Source organism: Corvus kubaryi, unplaced genomic scaffold (assembly GCF_017639235.1).
Source record: "Corvus kubaryi isolate FWS band 111438036 unplaced genomic scaffold, C.kubaryi_AGA036_p1.0 129, whole genome shotgun sequence".
Taxonomy (NCBI): domain Eukaryota; kingdom Metazoa; phylum Chordata; class Aves; order Passeriformes; family Corvidae; genus Corvus; species Corvus kubaryi.
In genome coordinates, this window is record NW_024580664.1 from 1,061,100 (window position 1) to 1,080,996 (window position 19,897).

The window sequence follows — 19,897 nt, forward strand, 5'->3', positions numbered from 1 at the left end:
GATGAAAATTCTTGACTGTGAGGGTGGTGGGACACAGGAACAAGTTGTTCAGAGAAGTGGTGCATGACCCATCCCTGGAAGTGTTCAGGGCCAGGCTGGATGGGGCTTTGAGGAGCCTGGTGGAAGGTGTCCCTGCCCATGGCAGGGGGTTTGGAATTAGAGGATCTTCATGGTCCCTTCCAACCCAAACCATCCTGTGATTCTGTGAAGATAAATGAAACACTAGGAATTTAGGGATATGACATGCCTGACAGATAGACATATCTAATAGATTCTACTAATTTAAATTAGTAGAATAAGGAAAAATTCTTTTATAAAAAGCACTGAATCAATCCATTCCAGAAGGAAAGCAGATTGTTTTGCTGAATACTGGCAGTACGTGCTGTGCATGAGTTACGCTATATGTGTTCTCTATAGGAGTTGGAAAAGTCTGCATCACTGTAGTAGAACATAAATCTGTGTCTCTCTTTTACGGTAGAAGAATTTTGCTCCTTTTCTTTGAGCTTGCTTCTGACAATTCACATGGGGCTTAAGCCTACAAACAGATGTGAGCATTTATACATAAATACTTCCATTTGTTACTTTCAAAAGCTAGGGAAAGGTTAGAGATTGGCATGTACTGCATTACATGCTGTGTTCCCTAGTGAAAGATACAGCAAGGCTAGCATTTTAAATTTACATTTAGAAATGGAAATGAACACAGTTTGTTTTTATTTTTTCTAGATTTTAAAGTAGTTATGAGATGTCATATAAACCATTTTAATAACACATAATTTTAAATGGCATGCAGATATTTTATATTGTATTTCAGCTAGCATATTCAATATATAGCAATATTTGGCATGATTCTGCTTGTGTTAGTGGTGTTAAACATATTGATATATGGTTCCAGCCTTACTCACTGGGTGGGCTGCTCTGGTTTTCATATTTGATAGCGAAGGCCACAGGCTATTTCCCTTCCCAGTCAATGTGCAGCACAGTCCAGCTAAGCACATGGAGTAGGACTGTCATTTTCTCAGTGGTCAGCTTTTTAGTCAGATGGACTACAGAAATAGTTACCAACGCAGCAACCCACCTCAGACTTACCAGGAACCCTGTATGCTTTTCCCTTTTAAGTGACTGGACATGAAATCACCACTGTGCCCTGGGAAAGGTGAGAGCAGAAGCAGGCTTCCAGTCCCAAATTAATTAATCACAAGGGATTGTCCTGTTGTCAGACTACGTTCATTCCTGAGTTGATTCTAGTAAAAACAGTCCCAGCAAGTAGAGTGCACCTAGGTTGTTTCTGGAGTCTCAGTCACAGCTTTGACCTCAGTGTGCATATGAATAGATATAACTGGAGCTTGAAGTTCCACACACCTGTTTAATGTTCACCCAGTTCACATTTCATTGTATTTCCAGATGAGGTGATTCCTTACAGTGCTAAAGCCATTCTGAGGTGTATTCTAATAGGCAAATGGCATTGTTTCTTTTAAATGGTATATTCACCTGAATAGCTGGACACCAAATATACTTTCAAATATGCTTGTGTGATGTATACATTTCATGTGTTTACCTGTCAAGACTCTCACAAACACAGCTGTCATTCATTGCATGATGATAAAATCTATGTCACCACTCAAACAATACTTCTCTTCACCTAGAAAACTTTCTGCATCAGGAAGGCTAAATTTTGCATGAAAAGCTATGTATTGGCACATATTTTTCTGCAAAAATTATTGAAAAAATAAATTTGGATATAAGGAGATATATGTTAAGTACCTGTTTATTAAAATTTCCAAAGCTGACAGTGGGGTTGGAATAGTTTTGTATTCTGATTGAGATAATGTTATGGTATGTCTGTCATTATCTACCATTACTGTACCATTTTGGAAAATTTTAGAGAAAATAAATGTCCTCAGGAGTTTTGCCACGGCTCAGATGAGAACAGAATCATGCTATCTACTGAGGAATCCTGGCTGCTGTCTGAAATTTTGATTAAATACATCATTGATATGATCAATTTTTTTAAAAATTTCATAGTTAGTGATTTGAAAAAGCTTTCTAAAGAATGAAATAGGAAAACTGATGTACTGTTTTTTAAAAATACTTTAGGACATCTGTACAGTTGTATCACATTTTACTTTTCAAGTTTGCTTGACAGGGTCAGTGCCGCTTGCCCATTTAATAAAGCTGGACAGCATCCTAGTCAGCACCTGATTGGCCTCCGGAAAGCCGTGTATCGATCCGTCAGAGCCAACTTCCGAGCTGCAAGACTGGCTACTCTGTACATGCTGAAAAAATATCCTTTCTGTAAAAACCCACCAGTTCAGGTAGTCCACGTTGCCTACCTGCAGTTGTGCCAATGTTTAGTGTCAGGATGTCTAGAAACATACAGTATCTAATTACATGTCTAAACAAGACTGGGACTCGTTTTTGGTTTGGAACATCCTTAAAATTTTTGTCTTTTTGTGTACTGTGCCGTGTGAGATAAGATTCAATGTACTGAAAACATTGTCTCATTATTGACACCTATGCTTTTGGTCTAAGTGTTGATGATGTGTTTAAGAGGCCTTCAGAATTTGGTTAAAATTCCTCTTAGCCATCTTTTTCCCTTGCACCAAAATATCCTCTCCTCTGAACAATACGGCCTTTCAGTCAATATTCCTGTGTTCAAAGGTAAGTTGGTTTTCTTCTACCAAAATTATTTGCAGCAAATTAAGCTTTTATGTTAATGTATATCTCAAATGTATTAGAAAGAGATCTGTCTGATGAACAGAGAATTAAAAATTTTAGGTCACAGCTTTATTCATGGTGAAACAAATTACATAAGCTTGATATGTTATCATTCTCACTTCAGTAGAACTAGAAGTTCAGCAATATTTGCTTGTGGCTAGTGTACCCTCTTTTAATTAGATAGCTCCTTCAGTGAGTACAGTTAAATAATTTTGCCCTAATTAAATTTTGTTCCCATGCAGAAGAGAAAATATGCAGTCACATTTTAGCCTTATACCAGGCATTTTGTGTCAAACTTGGTGGACCAGTAATTTAATGAGATGGAAAGTCATATTGCTTACATTTTGTGTGGAGGGACAGTTGGGTACTAGCAGAAACAACTTAGCATTTTCCTACATCATTCTTACTCTGATTTGTTCATGTCAGCATTGCTCAAAGTCACAGAACAAAATTAGAAAAGAGTATTTCTCTTTTTAATTCAGAATCTAAGGTCACAGTAGGATGCAGTGGCTGAAAGTCTAAACTAGAAATTAGGCACTTTGGGTTAAGTATTTACAGGATGTCGTGCAGACCAGTTCAACAGCTGTTCAACGTGCACTGTCCTCCGTTGAATTGTGTGGTAACTCAGGCAGTGCTTCACTCGGCATGCTGGTCTTAAGAGCCTTGTGGGTTCTGCATCATGGGAACCTGATGTAATTATATACAAGCTGGATGGAGGAAATTCTGTAGTTTATATTACTGGCTGATGTTAATAATCTCATCCTCATCTGATGCAGAATGGTTTGATACTCCATTTCCATTGAACTATTTTGATAGGTAGGACCTGGGCACTGGACTGTGTAAACTTAAAAAGCCTGGATTTTGTTGTAAGGTGATGTTCTTTGCTGTCAAGGCATAAATAGCGGTATTTTTTTATTAGTGATAAAACCAGACATTGGATAGCAGTGTTTTAAACTGAGTGATACCTTACCCCATTAGGATGGAATGCATATAAAATACATTCTAGGTCTTTGAGATGCACTGAGCACAGGGAAATTTGCAAATTTACTGTAGTAAATCTAGTAAAAACTTGTTCCTTCTCCTCTGTAAAGGTTTAGTTATTGCATCATGAACTGTTAGAAAAACATGTAACTTTTAACTAGGGAGAGAGAAAGTTCACACAAGAAAAGAAGTAAGTTAAACAAAAAGTAGTACCCTCTTGGGATTATAAAAGCCTAAATCAGATATCCCATGCTGAAAGGTCTGAGTAGAGACACTTGGGCATTTTTCAGTGCTGTATTTCTTCCTTGACCAGCCAGTTCATCACATGCTTAGCTCACCCCTGGTGAGCAGGTGTGAATTTTGTAGAAGAGCAGCTTGGATTTCCCAGGGATCCTGTGAGGCCCTCGTGTTAGGTTTTTAGATGGGAATGTGCTTGTGAAGACTAAAGTATAAAAGTTTAATTGTTACATACAGGGATACATCAGCATTCTTGCTTTTCTATAGGTAAATAAGAGTGTCTAACCTGATAGAGGTTAGACATTCACTGTACAGATATTTTATTCTGAATTTGACAGTTCATTATTAAGTAGCTTTGCCTTCTCTTCTTTCAAGCTCATAAGGCATGCAAGTTAAACGATTGAAATATTTTCACAGAGACGTAGAAAAATTTAACTAATTTAAGATAATTACTGTATTTTGGCTTTAATGGAAGACATTAGGGCTAAAAATATTTACTACTAGATCAAAGTGCTCGAAGGAAGTGCATTCCTGTATATAATGGTGTGTATATGTCTAAACTTTCTAAATGTTTGGTCCTTAGGAAGCTAATGGGGGCATGGGATCAGTTCTCTGCTTTCATCTGTCAGATAGAAATGGGAGTGGAAGGGCTGCAGCAGAGGAGGGCAAGGCAGGAGGTGCAGGAGGCCACTGGGAATCCCTGGCTAGGACACAGCATTGGTAAGTGGCTCCTTGGTCAAACCTCTCATTTGAGATGTTGCCTGGAATTTAGTTTTAGCATGACTTAAAAATCCACACGTGTCCAAACTGCTTTTTGTGGCATTCATGCTGTTGGAAATGCCATGTTGCAGGAAAAGGCTAACAAGGAGTACAAGTAGTTTCTACGATAAGTGGTCCTGAAGGGTTTTGACCTGACTTTTCAGTTTCTGATGGAGTTCCCATCCTCGTCCTATGTGCTCCCTCTGCTGGGCGTGCTGTCAGGTTAATTTAGAATAGACACCATTTATGTGAGCCAGCTGCTGGTGACAGCAGTAATATTCTGATCCTAATTGATTTACATTGTAGGGTTTTGTGTGAACACTTAATAGGCTTCTTCCCCTCTGGACATTAGTGATAAAGGAGGGAGAAATGTGTTTGCTTAGATCCTGGACGCTTCGCTTTACTGTTTCCTGGGACACAGAATATTACTTTTTCATGCAATGTTCTTCTACTCAATTGGTAAACATCTCTTGAGCAAATGACTTTTGCGAGTTCAATCCTTTGAGAATTTAGCACTTGGAAAATTTGGGTGTGAAAGTGGATGGAACTTGTAGCTTCCCCAGAAGACATTAGTTGGACAAGAGACAAGTGCTTCTAGTTGGCTTTATGTGCAAGAGATGAGAGCATTCAGTTTCTAGATCAAACTGTAAATGAAAAAACTCATACTTTAAATTAAGAGACCATATTTTCATTAATGCTTTACAAATATATATATTTCTGTGGAACAAATGTCATTTTGTACTTATGGCCATAAGTTTAGGTTTCTGTTTTAAAATGAATTTTACTATTCTGTGACTGGGGTACTATCAGAAAATGTGGAAAAATCTTGAACTGTTCCTCCCCAGCCTGAGGTTAGCCTAAAATTAGTGCTGTTTTAAAATAAATGCTGCCTAGTCTATGAATTATTTTATCTGTCTTCTGGTATCAGTTATGTTGTGCTTGCTTCCTACTTTTTAAGCATTTTTGAGGACTAGAAATGTACATTTTCCTACTGAGATTTTAAATGTGCTGAATGGTGTTGATAGATACCAGTTTGCCGTTCATCCTGCCAAGATCATAATGTCTTTACAGTGATATAATCAATAAAGTTAATGGTATGACAGTCAGGGAGCTCCTGTTCTTCACAGAGCTTTCTGCAATGTCAAAGACCTTTTACTGTAAAGATCTCTGAGCAGTCCATCCACAGACAGAACTCTCAGCGAATTCACATCCTGAGTTTAGTCTATAACACAGGCTACCTTTAAAACTTAAAATTGCACAGTTGTTCTCTTTCCTCTGTTAAATATGTGATTTCTGGTTTAAGATTGACATGAACTATCTCTTGGAAACTCAGTATTTAAAAGTAAGCTGCTTCACTCATAAGGGATGCAGGGATTTTTCATCAATCTACTTTGTTTCTTTTTATGTGTTTGTATTTAGACATCAGTGTTTTGTCAGTGTCTTATCTCTCATCCTTAAAAGAGCCTTTAAAACTTGTGCTTCAAATAAGGATTGTGAAACTTTCAATTAGACAGGATTCAGGTGGATTTGGGATGAATGTATGTGCTTTCATAAAAATTGCCTGGAATAAGAAACCTTATTAAGCATTTCTTTCCTTTTCTGTGTGTTTAATGCAAAAGTGGCTTTGTTTACCACCTTAACTCCAGCTAAACCTACCCTCTGAACTCAGAGAGTGACAACGTGACCAGCTACATCTGTGTGGTCCCCTTTAAGGAGCTGGGTTTGGGACTGAGTGAAGAGCAGGTCTCCGAAGAGGAGGCACACAATCTGACTGATGGCTTCAGCTTGCCTGCACTCAAGGTAAGCTCTCCTAGAAGGACTTAATGCATCCATGCAGGCTCTTGGTGAAAATCTTTCTGTTGTCATGAAGTCCTGTGGCTTGTACATCCTAGCCTGTAGCAACACACTGAACTGAGGGTAAGGTGTAATCAATTAGCCTCTCATCATGTGTTTCTACATTTATCAGCATTCAGGTGATTTCTTTGTGCATGTAGAGAAAGAGAAGTTACTCAATACAACATTAGGATTTTTTCTGCAAATCATGGAAGTTCAAGTCAGTGCTCTATAATCAGCTTGATCAATCCCCTTAAACATGTTTTTTTGCTCTCTTATTTCACCTGATCCCAGCTGAATAAAATAATTTCCAGATTTGTACTTTCTTCTTTTTTTATCTAGTCTCGTGACATGAATAAAAAGAGAGACATCAGAAGACACAAATTAGTTGTAATTGCCAAAGGGAGTAGCTGCATTTAGTCACACTGAGGAGTAGAAATCATAAGCTTGGACCCCTGCTGCCATCAGCCAGTGTGGTTCTTTGATCTTTGAAAAACATTTAACTGAACAGAGTGACAACCATATAATGGCCTTTTATCTATTTTGTTTTGAGATATTAGGTATTTTTTATTTGCATGAGTCAATTGGAAGGAAGATCTAATTTGAATGCAAGTCTTCTGTACTCTAATGGTCCTCTGCCAAGGCAGATCCCTTTTAACATTGTTTTTTTAATCGAAAATTCCATTATTGTATGACTTCTATGTTTCTATGGGGTTGCCTTTTGTTGCATTTTTTTCTCCTAATTTACAGACCTTGACTTCTTTTGTTCTGACAGTAAATGCTATCAGTAATAGTGATTACTAAGATTTGAGGCTTTGTTTAATTAGCTGTAAGCTAAGAGCTACAACAAACAGGAGCTTTTGGGATTTTTTTTCTTGCATTTCATTAGCTGAAGTTCTAATTGCAACCATGTAAGCCTGCTAATTTACCTACTTCTTTTTAAGCAGAAGCAGCCAATCAGAGGTGCCCAAGCTTGTAAGATTAAGTCTTTGTTTACCTGCAATTTGCAGTAATTTAACTGAAATCTCTTTTAGTTAAGCTGGTTAAGATGCTTTCTGGATACAGTTAAGCTCACAACTAGTAAATCTCAATTTATGGTAACTCATAACAGACAGCAATGTAGGCTGGGTGTGGTATAGCTGAACCAAGCTAAATTAACATAAATCAGTCCTAAGCAGATTCCTGTGTAGGTAATAAAATACTTTGATAACCTTGGGACATACTTGTGTGGTGAGCCTTGGATGTATGTGCAGTCCTCTTCAGGTTTTTTTACTTTGAGAGAACTTGTCTTTATACTAAAATGCAGGTCATGCTAAGCCATATGACAAATGTAGCATGTGTCTTTTGGCTAGTTTGTCCTTGAAGTAAAGCAATTTAAAGAGTGAAAATTTTTCACTTGAGAAAAATATACCAGTTTAAGCTGAGGAGAGCCAGTTGGATATTTTGTGTGAGTGTGTCAGCAAAAATCATCAGTAGTCATTGGCAGAGCAAGCTACTTGCAACCATAAATACATCTGAAATTTCCTTTTCTCTTGTCGTCGTGCCTTTTTTCAGGTAGGTTTTTGATTATTGTTATCACTTCCTGAAGTCCACTATTTGTGCTGCTTTTTCATTGCCTGTGATTTATGTCTGGTGGAAGGGATTGGTCTTCTTTTGTGCTTATTACAGCATGAGCTCTTGACTTTTTATCCAAAGCACCACACATTCAGGGACACTTGAGAGATTGCTGCCCATTTGTTTGCTTTGTATTCTTGCACCCAGCCAAATCAGTCTTGCATGTGTGCCCCAAATTAATTTCATGTTATTCATGTATTCTTTTTTCTCATGAGCATCTTTTGTAAATTTCTTTTGGAATATTTTATCAGTTTGCATCCAAGTATTTTTGACATGGTGAGTAAATATTTTGTCTTCCTTGGTCTGGAATGCTTGCGAACAAGTTTCAGTCTGCACCTCATAATCACCTACAGCTGATCCCTTTTAATAAGGGCCATTATTGCAGAGAAAAGTATCATAACCTTTCCTTTTCATTTTAGACATAAAAGGTGCTGCTGTTCTGTCATGGTCTACTGAGCAAACTTCTCTAAAATAAGAAAACATTTCATTTCATTGGAAGTGGAAGTTCTCAAGAAATTGAAATTGTGGGCTGCCTTGCTCCCAGATGGACTGGCCTCTTTAGTACCATATGTAACATTGTGAATCAATTCATTTCTTAAAAGCCTTTCCTTCCTTGGTGGTATTGGTGGAATTTCTTACTTTGGCTGAAAAAAAAATAAGTTAGCAGCTCAAGTTTCTTCAGATGCAGAACATTTTTTTGTTGAAGTACAGTGCAATTAGGCTTATGTTTCAAGGTTGGGTGTGGGGCAGTGCAGTAGTTATTAGACTGCAGAAATGACAGCTTGGCCTTAGAAAGGGAAAAATGTCTTTGCTGCCACTGGAATTTTGGCAGCCCTTTATGAGCTGTAGGGTATGTAGAGATTATAGCAAATAATGAAACTGGCTGATGAGAATATGAGGTTTTGGACTCCGACAACTTTCTGAGCATAAGTGCATTTAATATCCTTCATCAAGGAATTAACAGTCACCTAAGGTTCACAAGATCTGAACCTCCTGTGCTCTGGAATACCCTTCAAAAACAGTCAGCGGATTTTTGCAGTGTTTCAAAGTTCCTGCTGCTGGCCAAGGAATGTTTTCCCATGGTGTATCTGTACATTTACTTTGGAGGCTGACTGCCTTCCCAGGTGCACAGAGCTAACCCTACCCTGTTTTGCAGGTCCTCTTTCAGCTCTGGGTAGGGCAGAGTTCAGAATTCTTCAGGAGGCTGGTGCTGCTGCTCTCCCCAGCCAATGCGTCCCCCAAGCCCTTGGTGTCCCCGGAGCGGCTGCCCCACCACATCCTGTGCGATGTGACCCAGGGCCTACCTCACACCCACGCCGCCTGCTTGGAGGAGCTCAAGAGGAGCTACGAGTTCTATCGCTACTTTGAAACTCAGCATCAGTCGGGCTTGGAATGGCCAGCCAGGACAAAGCCGAAGTCCAGAGAGCTGAACAGTCTCCAGACAGCAGTACGCAGCTTGCAGCTTCATCTCAAGGCACTGCTCAATGAGTAAGTTTACACATGAATTAACAGAATATGCAGAAGGCTTTGGACTCAAAGTTCTTTGGGTTGTCAGCTTGTATCCCCAATTAAAAGCAAAAAAGGCAGATACATACAGTCTTTGTGATCATAGCCATATCTTTACACAGTATGGGCTCAAAGATCCTTGGTTTACTATGGAATCTGATATTTTTCCTGGGTATTCTCTGAGTATCTGGTGAAAATTTGAAGATAAGCAGTGCACTAAGACTGTGCCTTGCATTTGTCACTCCCTTATAAAAAATCTGAAAACATCATTATCTTCCATTGGTTTTGCAATATACCAAATGCTTTATAAGGACATTCAGCTCCTTATAAACTACCTAGTAAATATCCTTAAAGATTTGTCACTTGGTGAAACAGTTGAGACTCTCCTACTCCTTCAATCTTACATAAAGGAATTACTATAACAAATGCAGGTGAGCAATGTATCTTGATGTAGAAAACATTATTTTAATTTTTAAATTTTGGGGCATCTTTGAGGAATTGACTTAGATTCTTAAAACTTGAAGAAAATAACAGTATATTATGTTAAATACTTGAAAGAACAGTGAAGTCACATATTTATTATTACTTACTGCTGTTCATCTCCTCATCACTTAGGGTCATAATTCTTGAGGATGAACTTGAAAAGCTTGTTAGCACTAAGGAGACACCCGAGTTGACAACAGAAGCCCATCAGGTTCTGGAACAAAAACTAAAGTTCATTCAGCCTCATATCCAGGCAAGCAACAGCTGCTGGGAAGAAGCCATTTCTCAGGTGGAAAAAATGAGTGGAAGAAATCCAAAGAAAAAAGGTAAATGTGAGAGATTAATTTAGCAACTAATGGGATACACTTCAGAGATGAAATTGGCGAATGGATCAAAAGTGTTCAGCCTGTATATCAGAATTTTAGCTGAAGAAGGTCTTACGACCATACACTTTGAAAAACTATGTCCTTATGTCACAATTTTTCACTGTGATGGCTTTGAAGCTTTTGTTTCAGCAAAAAATGCAAACATGTTAACTCAGTCTGTTAGACCTGTGGATTCAGATGGTTATGTTTTCAGGTTATGATCGTGGCTTTTTGCCTTTGATTGGTGAGTCACCTGTGAAGGGGTAGGATTTGAATGACTTGCCCCCAAGATCTTCATTTATTTACTGCATTAACATTATGCCATTAATTGAAATGATAATGGCATTGTCATGAAACTTTTTTGACAGTCACATTTCCTGGAACATTTTAAATTGTGGAGGACATGTTGAGCATATAATACCCATTTACTGCCTCTCTCAGAGAGAGTGAGCTAATCTTTGGTGTTCTTAAAAGTCCTAGTGAACAGCATATCCCAACATCTTGTTTGTTGTCTCTCTCCTTAGGGATCTGTACTGCCCATGCTGTTCTTGTGAAGCATAACCAGCTTAAATAATTGAAGTGAACTTAGGCTCTCCTGACATGGAATTGAACCTGTAATTTCTAATCTTTCTTTTTTCCAGGAGCATTTTTACTGTCCTAGGAAGGCACAGCCCAGCATCTGAAAAATGCTGGTAATGGAGACTGCACTAGGAAAATTGGAGGGAACTTGGGGTATCAGCAAGTTACCTACAGAAATCCAAATCTGAAGTGCACTATGCTCTTAATGATGTATGGGTGGAATATCCAGTAGATGGATAAATATTGCCATGGGCCTAGAGGCAGGCAGGCCGACCTTGTTCATGCTTATGTCAGAACTGGGAGCACTGGGAGGCTTCTTGCAGGCTCTGTGCAGGTCCAGACATGGTATAAACAAACTTCTGTACTTAGCCTGATAGTGCAGTCTTACAGCTTCCCCCCCAGTGCTGCGTAAAACAGCCTGTGAAGATGTTAGATGTAGCCTGATACATTTGCATGTGCTGACCTGTTGTGTTTTGTTGATGCCCTCCACAACCTGCAGTTCCACTGATCTTTTTTCCCCTTTCCTTAAAAGTTCTTTCTAGACTACACACCAAGTATTTTTAGTTATTTTAGTTTTATTTTTACTTTGTGTATAAATTTAACAGCAGGCATTTTTATTATAACTTGCTTCCTTTTAAAGTTCAGTACAAAAATAACCTTGTGTGTGATCTAGAAGGAAGGGATTGCGTGGGAAATAAAAAATAAAATAATGCTTCACTTTTGCCCACTGGTTTTCCTGGAAATGTGCTGGGATTGAACCTCTATTTTGCAACAAGTTTACTGAACTACTCCACAGGAGCTGCTTCAAATTATGATGGTCATTGAAAACTATTTTTATCTGACAACATTTGACTTTCTTGGTATATTTCTAAGCCATCCAGCTTCTGTGAGTTGACCTTTTCAAGCTGTACATGAAATCAAGTTCAATTCTTTTGCTGTCTTTCTACAGATTTTAACAGCTGGTCTGTCAGTCATGTTATGTAAATTACTTCAATAAATTGTCTCTTTTTTTCAAAACTTTCTGAAAGATCTTTGGGAGAAGATACCTTCCTGTTGAAATAATATAGCAGCTCAGCACATCTTTTATGTTTATGCATTATTATCCAAAACTAAATCAGTCTTTTGACAAGACCTGTTTCAAGAACCCCATGGGCTTAGAACATTGTGTCTTAAGTGGATGCCAAGCACTTTTGCTCCAGTACATCTTTAGTTCAACTAACTAGTTCAGCCAGTAGAGCATCTCTATAAAGAGGTGAGTCTCCTTCAGCAAGCACTACATGCTTCTTGCCCTGAATCATGATGTGTCAGAGCTGGCTTGTTACAGGTACCTTAAACAGCCAAAGCAAAGCCTTTCAGGGTAACAGATTGAACATTCACACCCTCCTGTCAGGCTGTTGTTGATGGTGACACCAGCATGTATCATGTATTTTAGCATATGGTTCCTTCAGGGAATGCAATTTGGCTTCTTCCTTTACAGGAGTTGGTGTATTTCTAGAATCAGTGCCTGTACTCACTGATCCTGTCAGGTACACAGCAGAGCCTCAGAGCAAGTGGGGCTTTAGCTCATTGAAGGGAATTCACCTCTATTTAAATTCCTCGGGCAGTGATGGGCCTATCTATCATTCATCTACATGTACATCTTTGCTCATTTCCTAGAACTTTCAGCTGCTTCTCTTTATTCTTTCACATTTTTTCATCACTGATAAAACTAATATACCACTTAGACCCTCAACAATTTAAGCATGCAGTAATCTACTGCTAATATTACACAATGGAATGTCCTGTATGGTTAGTTACAGCATTGTATTAATGATCTTTGAAACAATGACCATCAAACTGTTTAGATTCCATCCTTTTTCCTTTTAAACTGTCTCTATCTTTGCAAATGTACATATCTTTTTTTAGATCTTTATAAGAGCAAGGCCGTGGTACTCTGCTGCAATCTCACCATCCCTAAGTGTTCAGTGTATAGATTAGAAATGGAAAATAGGGTTAGGTGGGGCTTGGCCAGGTCATTTAACCCATTTCCCTTCTCAGGGGTAAATTAGTATTTTTGAGTAAATGTTGTTTACCTGTTCCTAAAAAACTCTCTTTAGAGACATTTTCCAGTATTTCCAGGCATCTATTCCAGCACTTAACTCCATTACCAGTAGAATGTTATTGCTGAATTAGAAGTACCTCTTGCTGCAATTTAAAAGCACTGCTTCTGATCCACCCACAATGGAAATCCATTTCCTCTTGATGGCTCTTACATTCTTGAAGACAATTATTACGTTTCTTTCTGTCTTCTCTACATTACTCTCAGCTCTTCCCTGATGACTATACTTTATTTAGTCCTCTGATCATTTTCAGTGTTTTCCTCTATACTCCCTGTAGTTGGCCCACTGTATTATTGAATGAAGGGGCCCCAGACTGGGCACTGTGTTCCATCCACAGCCTGATCAGTGCCAGAGCAGAAATGCTATTTCATGTGCCTAACAGTCAGTGCTGTTGCTTGTATGTCCTGCTTTGTAGTGTAGCTTTTTGCTTGCAGCAGAATAGAGTTGATGGTGAGGCTCCTCACCTCTTTCTCAGTGGTGCTTCCCAGTCAGTTGTGATGTATTTGTGCACTTGGCTATTCTAAAGCACAAAAATTTGCAGCCACTGTCACCAAACTGCTGGATCTGAAATCCACTTCAGCCTGGCTTGTCTCTCTGATTTTCCAGTGTTATTTTTTATTCTAATGGTGCCCTTCAGTATTCTTGCAGATTATCCCCATATCAGCAGATTTAATGAGAAGTAACACTTTTATTTCCCCCATTGGAAATAATAGAGAGTATTGGACCTGAGACAAATCCTCACTCAATGTATTCTAGTCTGAAAATGGTAACCATGCTGTGGTGATCCAAGAGGCTGTTCTGTGCACCTAATAGCAACTTTTCCTGGCCTATGCATTTTGCTTATGAGAATGTCAGGACACCATGTCAAAAGTCCTACTGAAAACAAAATGCAGAACATTTTTGGTTCTTTCTAAACATAAGACCTGTTACTGCATTGAAAAATTAACATCTTCTATTTTCAACAAATCCACACTGGCTGTTACTTGTCTCCCTGCTACCTCACAAATATCTTCCTGTAAACTTTCCTTAATTATTTCTTCCAGTATTTTTCAGTTATTTGAAGATGTTTTAGCTATAATTTTTTTTTTTTAAACTTGCAAAGAAAGTCTCTTCTCTGGTTTTACTGATTTTGCTTGCAATCTGCAGGTTTTCAAAGCCTATAAAATTTCTGAGGTTTCACTGTTAGTTCCACCGTTAGTGGAAGTGTTTCGGCACAAGTTCCATTGGACCCAGCTTCTGTCGAAACAGCCAAGTTACTTAAGTGCTCTCTAACAGTGTTGCAGTGTAACCTAACCAGCCTTCTCGCTGTTTTTTTATGTATGCAAATCCTTCTTATGAAAATACCTGTACCCTGCCTGAGGGAGTCAGAAACATCTTCCAATTCTCAAATTAATTTTTTTTAAATCCCTTTTCTTCTTTCCCCTAAAGGCAAAATTGAAGTTTCCTGTGACAACCTGCAGCATACTACAGTACCTTTAACACAGCCTGCCATATACATAGAAAACAAAGATCCAATCCCTGAAGAGCAGGTAAAAAAAAAAAGAAAAGGATAATTTAAAATAGTAACTGGGGATCATTTGCTGTATCCATTCTTTTTTTCAGTTGCTTGTGCAGTGACCTTGTTGTCTTGCCGAGACAGACAAGTAAGTGGTCAGTGCCACTTCAAAATTGGACTTGTAGAAAAAAATTGTGTATATTCCTTTTGCTGTTCCATGGGGAGGTATTCCCCATCCTGGAAAAAAGAGCACTAGTATTCATTTCTTGTAAATATCATTAGAAAGTGAGTGACTAAAGGAGAGCAGCAGCACAAGTCGGAGTAATAAATAAAAAACTGAGAATTGCTAAAAGGCAGTATATGAAATAGAGTCCTATTTGCATATTGCTGGATAAACTGACACAGCTGCAAAATGACAAGCTCGAGCACAAACCATCCTGCCTTCAGTTTGCTTAGTCTCTGCATTTTTGGATACCTTTTTACTGTAACAGTAAACAATTTTGTATTGTTTGAGGAACTCCTGGGTGATGGTTGGGCTGTCTTGAAGAGAGGCAGGCCTCCTCCATCCCAGAACTGAGAGCAGATGCATTCTGAAAGCACACTGAACACCTGTGTTCTGCTCTGTCCCTCCCTTGCTCCTCCCTCACATATATTCCCTCTAGATGTTTTTCCATATCAAAAAGATGGGACTAATTGCTTTACCGGTTATTTGTTGTAACATAAATGCTGCTTTAGTTTTTTTATGCTTGTGATCCAATATATTTAAAATTGGAGGAAAAGTTTGCTATTCTCTATATCCTCTTAACAAGGATTTACATACGTTAGGTTAGCAAGATGCCTGACTACCAAGAATTGGTTATGGTGTAAATTTTAAAAAAATAAACCCACATCAGCATTGCTTATTTCCACCTGTAATTATGGAGAAATGGACTCCCATTTTCAAGGTATATCCCTTGATCCTACTTGTGTATGAAGGTAAATCTCATTAACCTTCAATGAGTGGGCTTGCTCCAAAATCATACAGATTATCACCCAGAGCAGTGTCAGATCCATTGGCTCTGCTCAAACAGGGCTTCATCCTATTACTGTGGTTGGCTTGTGTTGACACCACTTGATCATGAATCAGACTGTAGGATTGAGTTCACCCTGACAAGGATGATCAAGAGTTTCCTTCTTTCTTTCTTTCTTTCTTTAGGAACTGGAAGCATATGTTGATTATTCAGATACAGATAATGAATATAAAAGGGAAGATTTTTACTGCTTTTCCCAAGAAGAAATAGAGAGACAAGAGCGAGAGAGACAGGAATCTAAGAGGGTGTTACAAGAATTGAAATCTGTACTGGGATTTAAAGCTTCAGAAATTGAAAGACAGAAGTGGAAACAGCTACTATTCAGTGAACATGGTAAGCATTTCTTTAGAAAATTAATTCCTTCCTTAGAAAATATAGGTGTCTCTTTGTCATGAATTTCGGATTTATGTTAGAATTCAGACAGTGCTTAGCTGTAGTAGTGTCTTTGATAGAGCTGTGTGGTCTTAGTTTGTCATTCCATCTCTATATTTTAGCAATCATTTTACTATATATTGAAAAGAACTTGGATAAATGGGAATTTGGCTTTAAGCAAAACACTTGAGCTAAAATACTAAACACACAAGAATATTAAGACAGCATAAAAAGAGTTGTCAGGCTATAAACCATGCAGATTGAACTGACTTTCTTTCATGGCTTTCCAGTAAATATGAATTTTTACCAGGGTGCATAAATAAATTACTTTTCAGAATTTAAAGAAACCACCAGAAATTATCCCAGACATACATAAGTATACAGGTTAAAGTGAAGAGCTAGACTTTGAAATATTAGAGGCTCATAAAAGAATAAAACTGGCTTTTGTTTCCATGGGAGAGTGAATGCAGAACATCTTCACAACCCCCTCCCTCCAAAACCATCTAAGAAGAAAAGTTCTTTCAAACTAGCCTTTACTAACTCTGAGGGCTGCTGGGTACCTCCATCCACTTGCACTTGAAAAGAGGAATATGAAAATTTCTCTTGCCTCAACAAGACAGTTTGTCTGTTACAGCAATAAGACTGGATACAACTTGATTCCTCCCACTGCTTGAGCTATTTGATTTGCTGTCTTTTAAATTGGCAGTAGTTTTTAAAATTTTTTAATTTTTATTTCTTCCTCTTAAAGACAGGTTAGGAAAAGCTCCTAAAAAGTTCTGTGTTCTATTTTATGAAAAACAACCCTCAAGGCTGGCACCATATCCAAGGATTCTGCCTCTGCCAGTGTCTACCAGAAAAAAGACCATGGATTGCAATTTCAGTAATTTACTGGGAACACAAAGTAACAGACCATACCTATTTATGAGACTGTCTCTTTTGACATAAAACCATTAAAAATATCTGTTCTTTATAACTTTGTTCTTTAACTCCATTAAGCTACAACTGTGGTAAAGGAGATCGCTTGACCATTGGTACTGTTTTTCTTCTTGTTGAGTTAAAAGCCCCTGAGACATCAGATTGCACCAGGGTCCGCTCTGGAGTAGGATTTCTGTATTATCCCTCTGGTGTTAGATACAACATCACACAACTCTTCACATAAATCTCTTAAAGTCTTCCTAACTGTTGGAGGAAGAAAGGATCCTACCTCCAGTTCAAGCCTTGACTGACTTGGTGACTCCTGCAGGAAGAGTTCTTGTCAGGAGAATTTGCCTAGGATATTTCCTTAAGTTAGCAGCTGATCCTTGGCCAGATCAGCATATCCTCAGGCCATCTGTGGCCATAGCTGGAAAGAGTCAGCTGACTCCTGTAGTTTGTAGTAACTGTTCACCAGAAAGCCTTTGTGGCTCATGTTGGTTCCTTTTCCTTTCCATGTATAGTTATTACATTGGTTTAGGATTAGAAATAAGATGGTGAGGAGGGAAGAAAGTATGATTTTTCTCCAGCTGCATGGGACTAAATATGAGGGCAGTTCATGAAAGTAATTAATATTGTCTCCTTTTGGCTCAGATTGTGTGTGTCTAATCTGACAGACTGATACGGACACTAGATATAACATCTTCTACTCTTTTTTAAGGAAATCCTTCAATATTTCTTCAAAAGAAACACAAGTCAGTAAATATGATGTAAAGGACCCTGGCATAATATGGTTTAATTTATCCATACACAAGTCAGTCCTTAAAGAGACATTTTTATGATCTTTGCACATTTCTGACTTGCCTTATCTCGAAGGTTTAAACCCAGAAAGCTTCATATTCTTGTCTCCATTGGCCCAAGCCAATGGATGGCCATGATACCACTTTTCCATAGTCCTCTTTGAAGCTTGCTTTTACAGGACAATCAAATTCCAGAAGTCCTGTATTTTCCTTACTTGCGATTATTGTGGAAAAAGATCCTGAAATATTCAAAGACTTTAATCTGTTAGTCAAGGCACCCAGCTAGCCATTACGACTTGTCGTAATGAGGACATCAGCATTTTTGGTTTGTTTAAGCAGGGGCTGGTGAGGGTTTCCACATAAGAGGTCAGCTCCAAACAAGTTGATATGTCTCAAGAACACAGCATGAAGTCAATTGGTGATGATAGGTTGGATTCTGGAAGAAAAAAATACCATCTTAGCAGAGCACTAGACTTAAGCAAGTTTTCAAGGCCCAGTACCGTGTTAATAGTTCTTACAGTCTGGGTAGTAGGTAATTCATGGGAGTGCAGGTAAGCTTATGTTCCTGGTCCTTTGGCCTCCTGTTGGGCCACTAAATGGAAGTGCTTTTGAAAAGGTCTGCTAAGTTGTTAGTGGCTTTGTTTCCATTTGTCAGACAGTGTAAAACAACTTTCTTCTGGTGCAAAATCACTTCTAGCCTTTCCCTAACCTCTCCCCTGCAAAAAAGTTCTTTCTGTCAGTGGTTGTGTTGTATCCAGCTGTTTCCCCTTCTCCCACCTTGTCCATAAGCAGTTGATATATAGCTATTTATCAGACTTGGAAAGCCATGCTCTCAAAACTGATGAATTTCACCCTGTTTATTAACTTGTCAACTCCACAAATTGGCCGGCTACCAATCTCAAGTATCTATTTTTGGAGGATTTTTGCCTTTCAAAGTATTCTTTGGAGGAAGGAGGCAAGAAGTTTGCTCCCAAATAAGATTACTGTGCATATTCCTGTCTCTTCAAAGAAATGGGCAGAAATAAGTAGCAGCATATTTTTTACGGGACAGGTAAAGAACTACCCCACAAACAACTGAGACGAGTCTGGTGCAGTGCTCCTTTGGTATGTAAGCCTTTAAAGCAAACAGTACAATACACATTCAACTCCACAGTCTTTCAGTGTGCTAGTAACAATAACTATCAATGTGACAACCATAATGATGTGCCTGCATTCAGCTAGCTAAAATGAATATTTCTGAAATAGGATGCGGTTGAAAAATCCTAATACCGTAAATTTTGTTTCCCGTTAAAAGTTTGTGTATTTCCCAGAGTTATTTTCATCTCTGCTTACAGGGGTAAAGTCAGAATGGAATTAGAAAGGGAAATGCAACTTGGGAATCTGCTGTTGCCGCTCTCATTTATGTTCGTGCTGCTGCTATAATGGAGCTGCTGCAGTTTAGGGAATCTGTTACTTGGAAGTGGACATTATATCGTTTTCTTAAAACGAAAGACGTCTGTTCTTCAAGGAGTGATTGTACCGAGTTACACTAACCCTTAACACTGGGAGGAGAGACTTCCTGGCAAGCATCCCGTTGCTGGCAATGGGACTCGCTGCTGCTACTAACTTCAAGAGAGGCTAAATTAAACCACACTTTATTTGTGAGGACACCTGACCTGACTGTGTGAATACATGTTGTATCTGTATGTTGTGGTGTATGAGATCAGATATTGCCTATAAGGACTTTCTCATGTACCAGCTGTCTTTAATGGACTAGGTAAACTTATTCACAAGAAGACAGTTAAATCTGTATGCAGTACAGTAGTTTTACTTGGGTTTTGCTTTAACACTGAATACATCTTCTGTGTTTGATGGTGGCTTTAAACCATCAATTTTGTGCTGTCTCTTCACATCACAGATTTTAAGGAATAGTTACAAGTAGTTGTCACATTTCACTCAGCTTTGTGATTAGAAAACACTTTTATTTTAAGTTCTGGAGTGGGTTGTGTTTCTGTTGTTTTGGGATTTTTTAAAGTAATTTTGACCCTTATAATCTTGCATCTTTTCAGGCAAATAAATTACTTATATATAGCAGCTT

The 19,897-nt window shown here is 38.4% G+C and overlaps 1 protein-coding gene across 6 annotated transcripts in view; it reads left to right on the plus strand.

The window, feature by feature from the left end:
- Window positions 1-19,897, plus strand: part of VEZT (vezatin, adherens junctions transmembrane protein) — a 60,374-nt gene that overhangs the window by 29,017 nt on the left and 11,460 nt on the right. For 3 of the 6 annotated variants that reach the window (XM_042025902.1, XM_042025931.1, XM_042025921.1), the window contains 6 exons: window positions 2,132-2,281; window positions 6,345-6,492; window positions 9,296-9,627; window positions 10,261-10,454; window positions 14,600-14,700; window positions 15,862-16,069. In XM_042025902.1, coding sequence (XP_041881836.1) covers window positions 2,132-2,281; window positions 6,345-6,492; window positions 9,296-9,627; window positions 10,261-10,454; window positions 14,600-14,700; window positions 15,862-16,069 — 1,133 coding nt within the window. Of the gene's footprint in view, window positions 1-2,131; window positions 2,282-6,344; window positions 6,493-9,295; window positions 9,628-10,260; window positions 10,455-14,599; window positions 14,701-15,861; window positions 16,070-19,154; window positions 19,894-19,897 lie in introns of those variants that run through there. The other 3 variants (XM_042025940.1, XM_042025948.1, XM_042025911.1) reach the window with 3 other exon arrangements.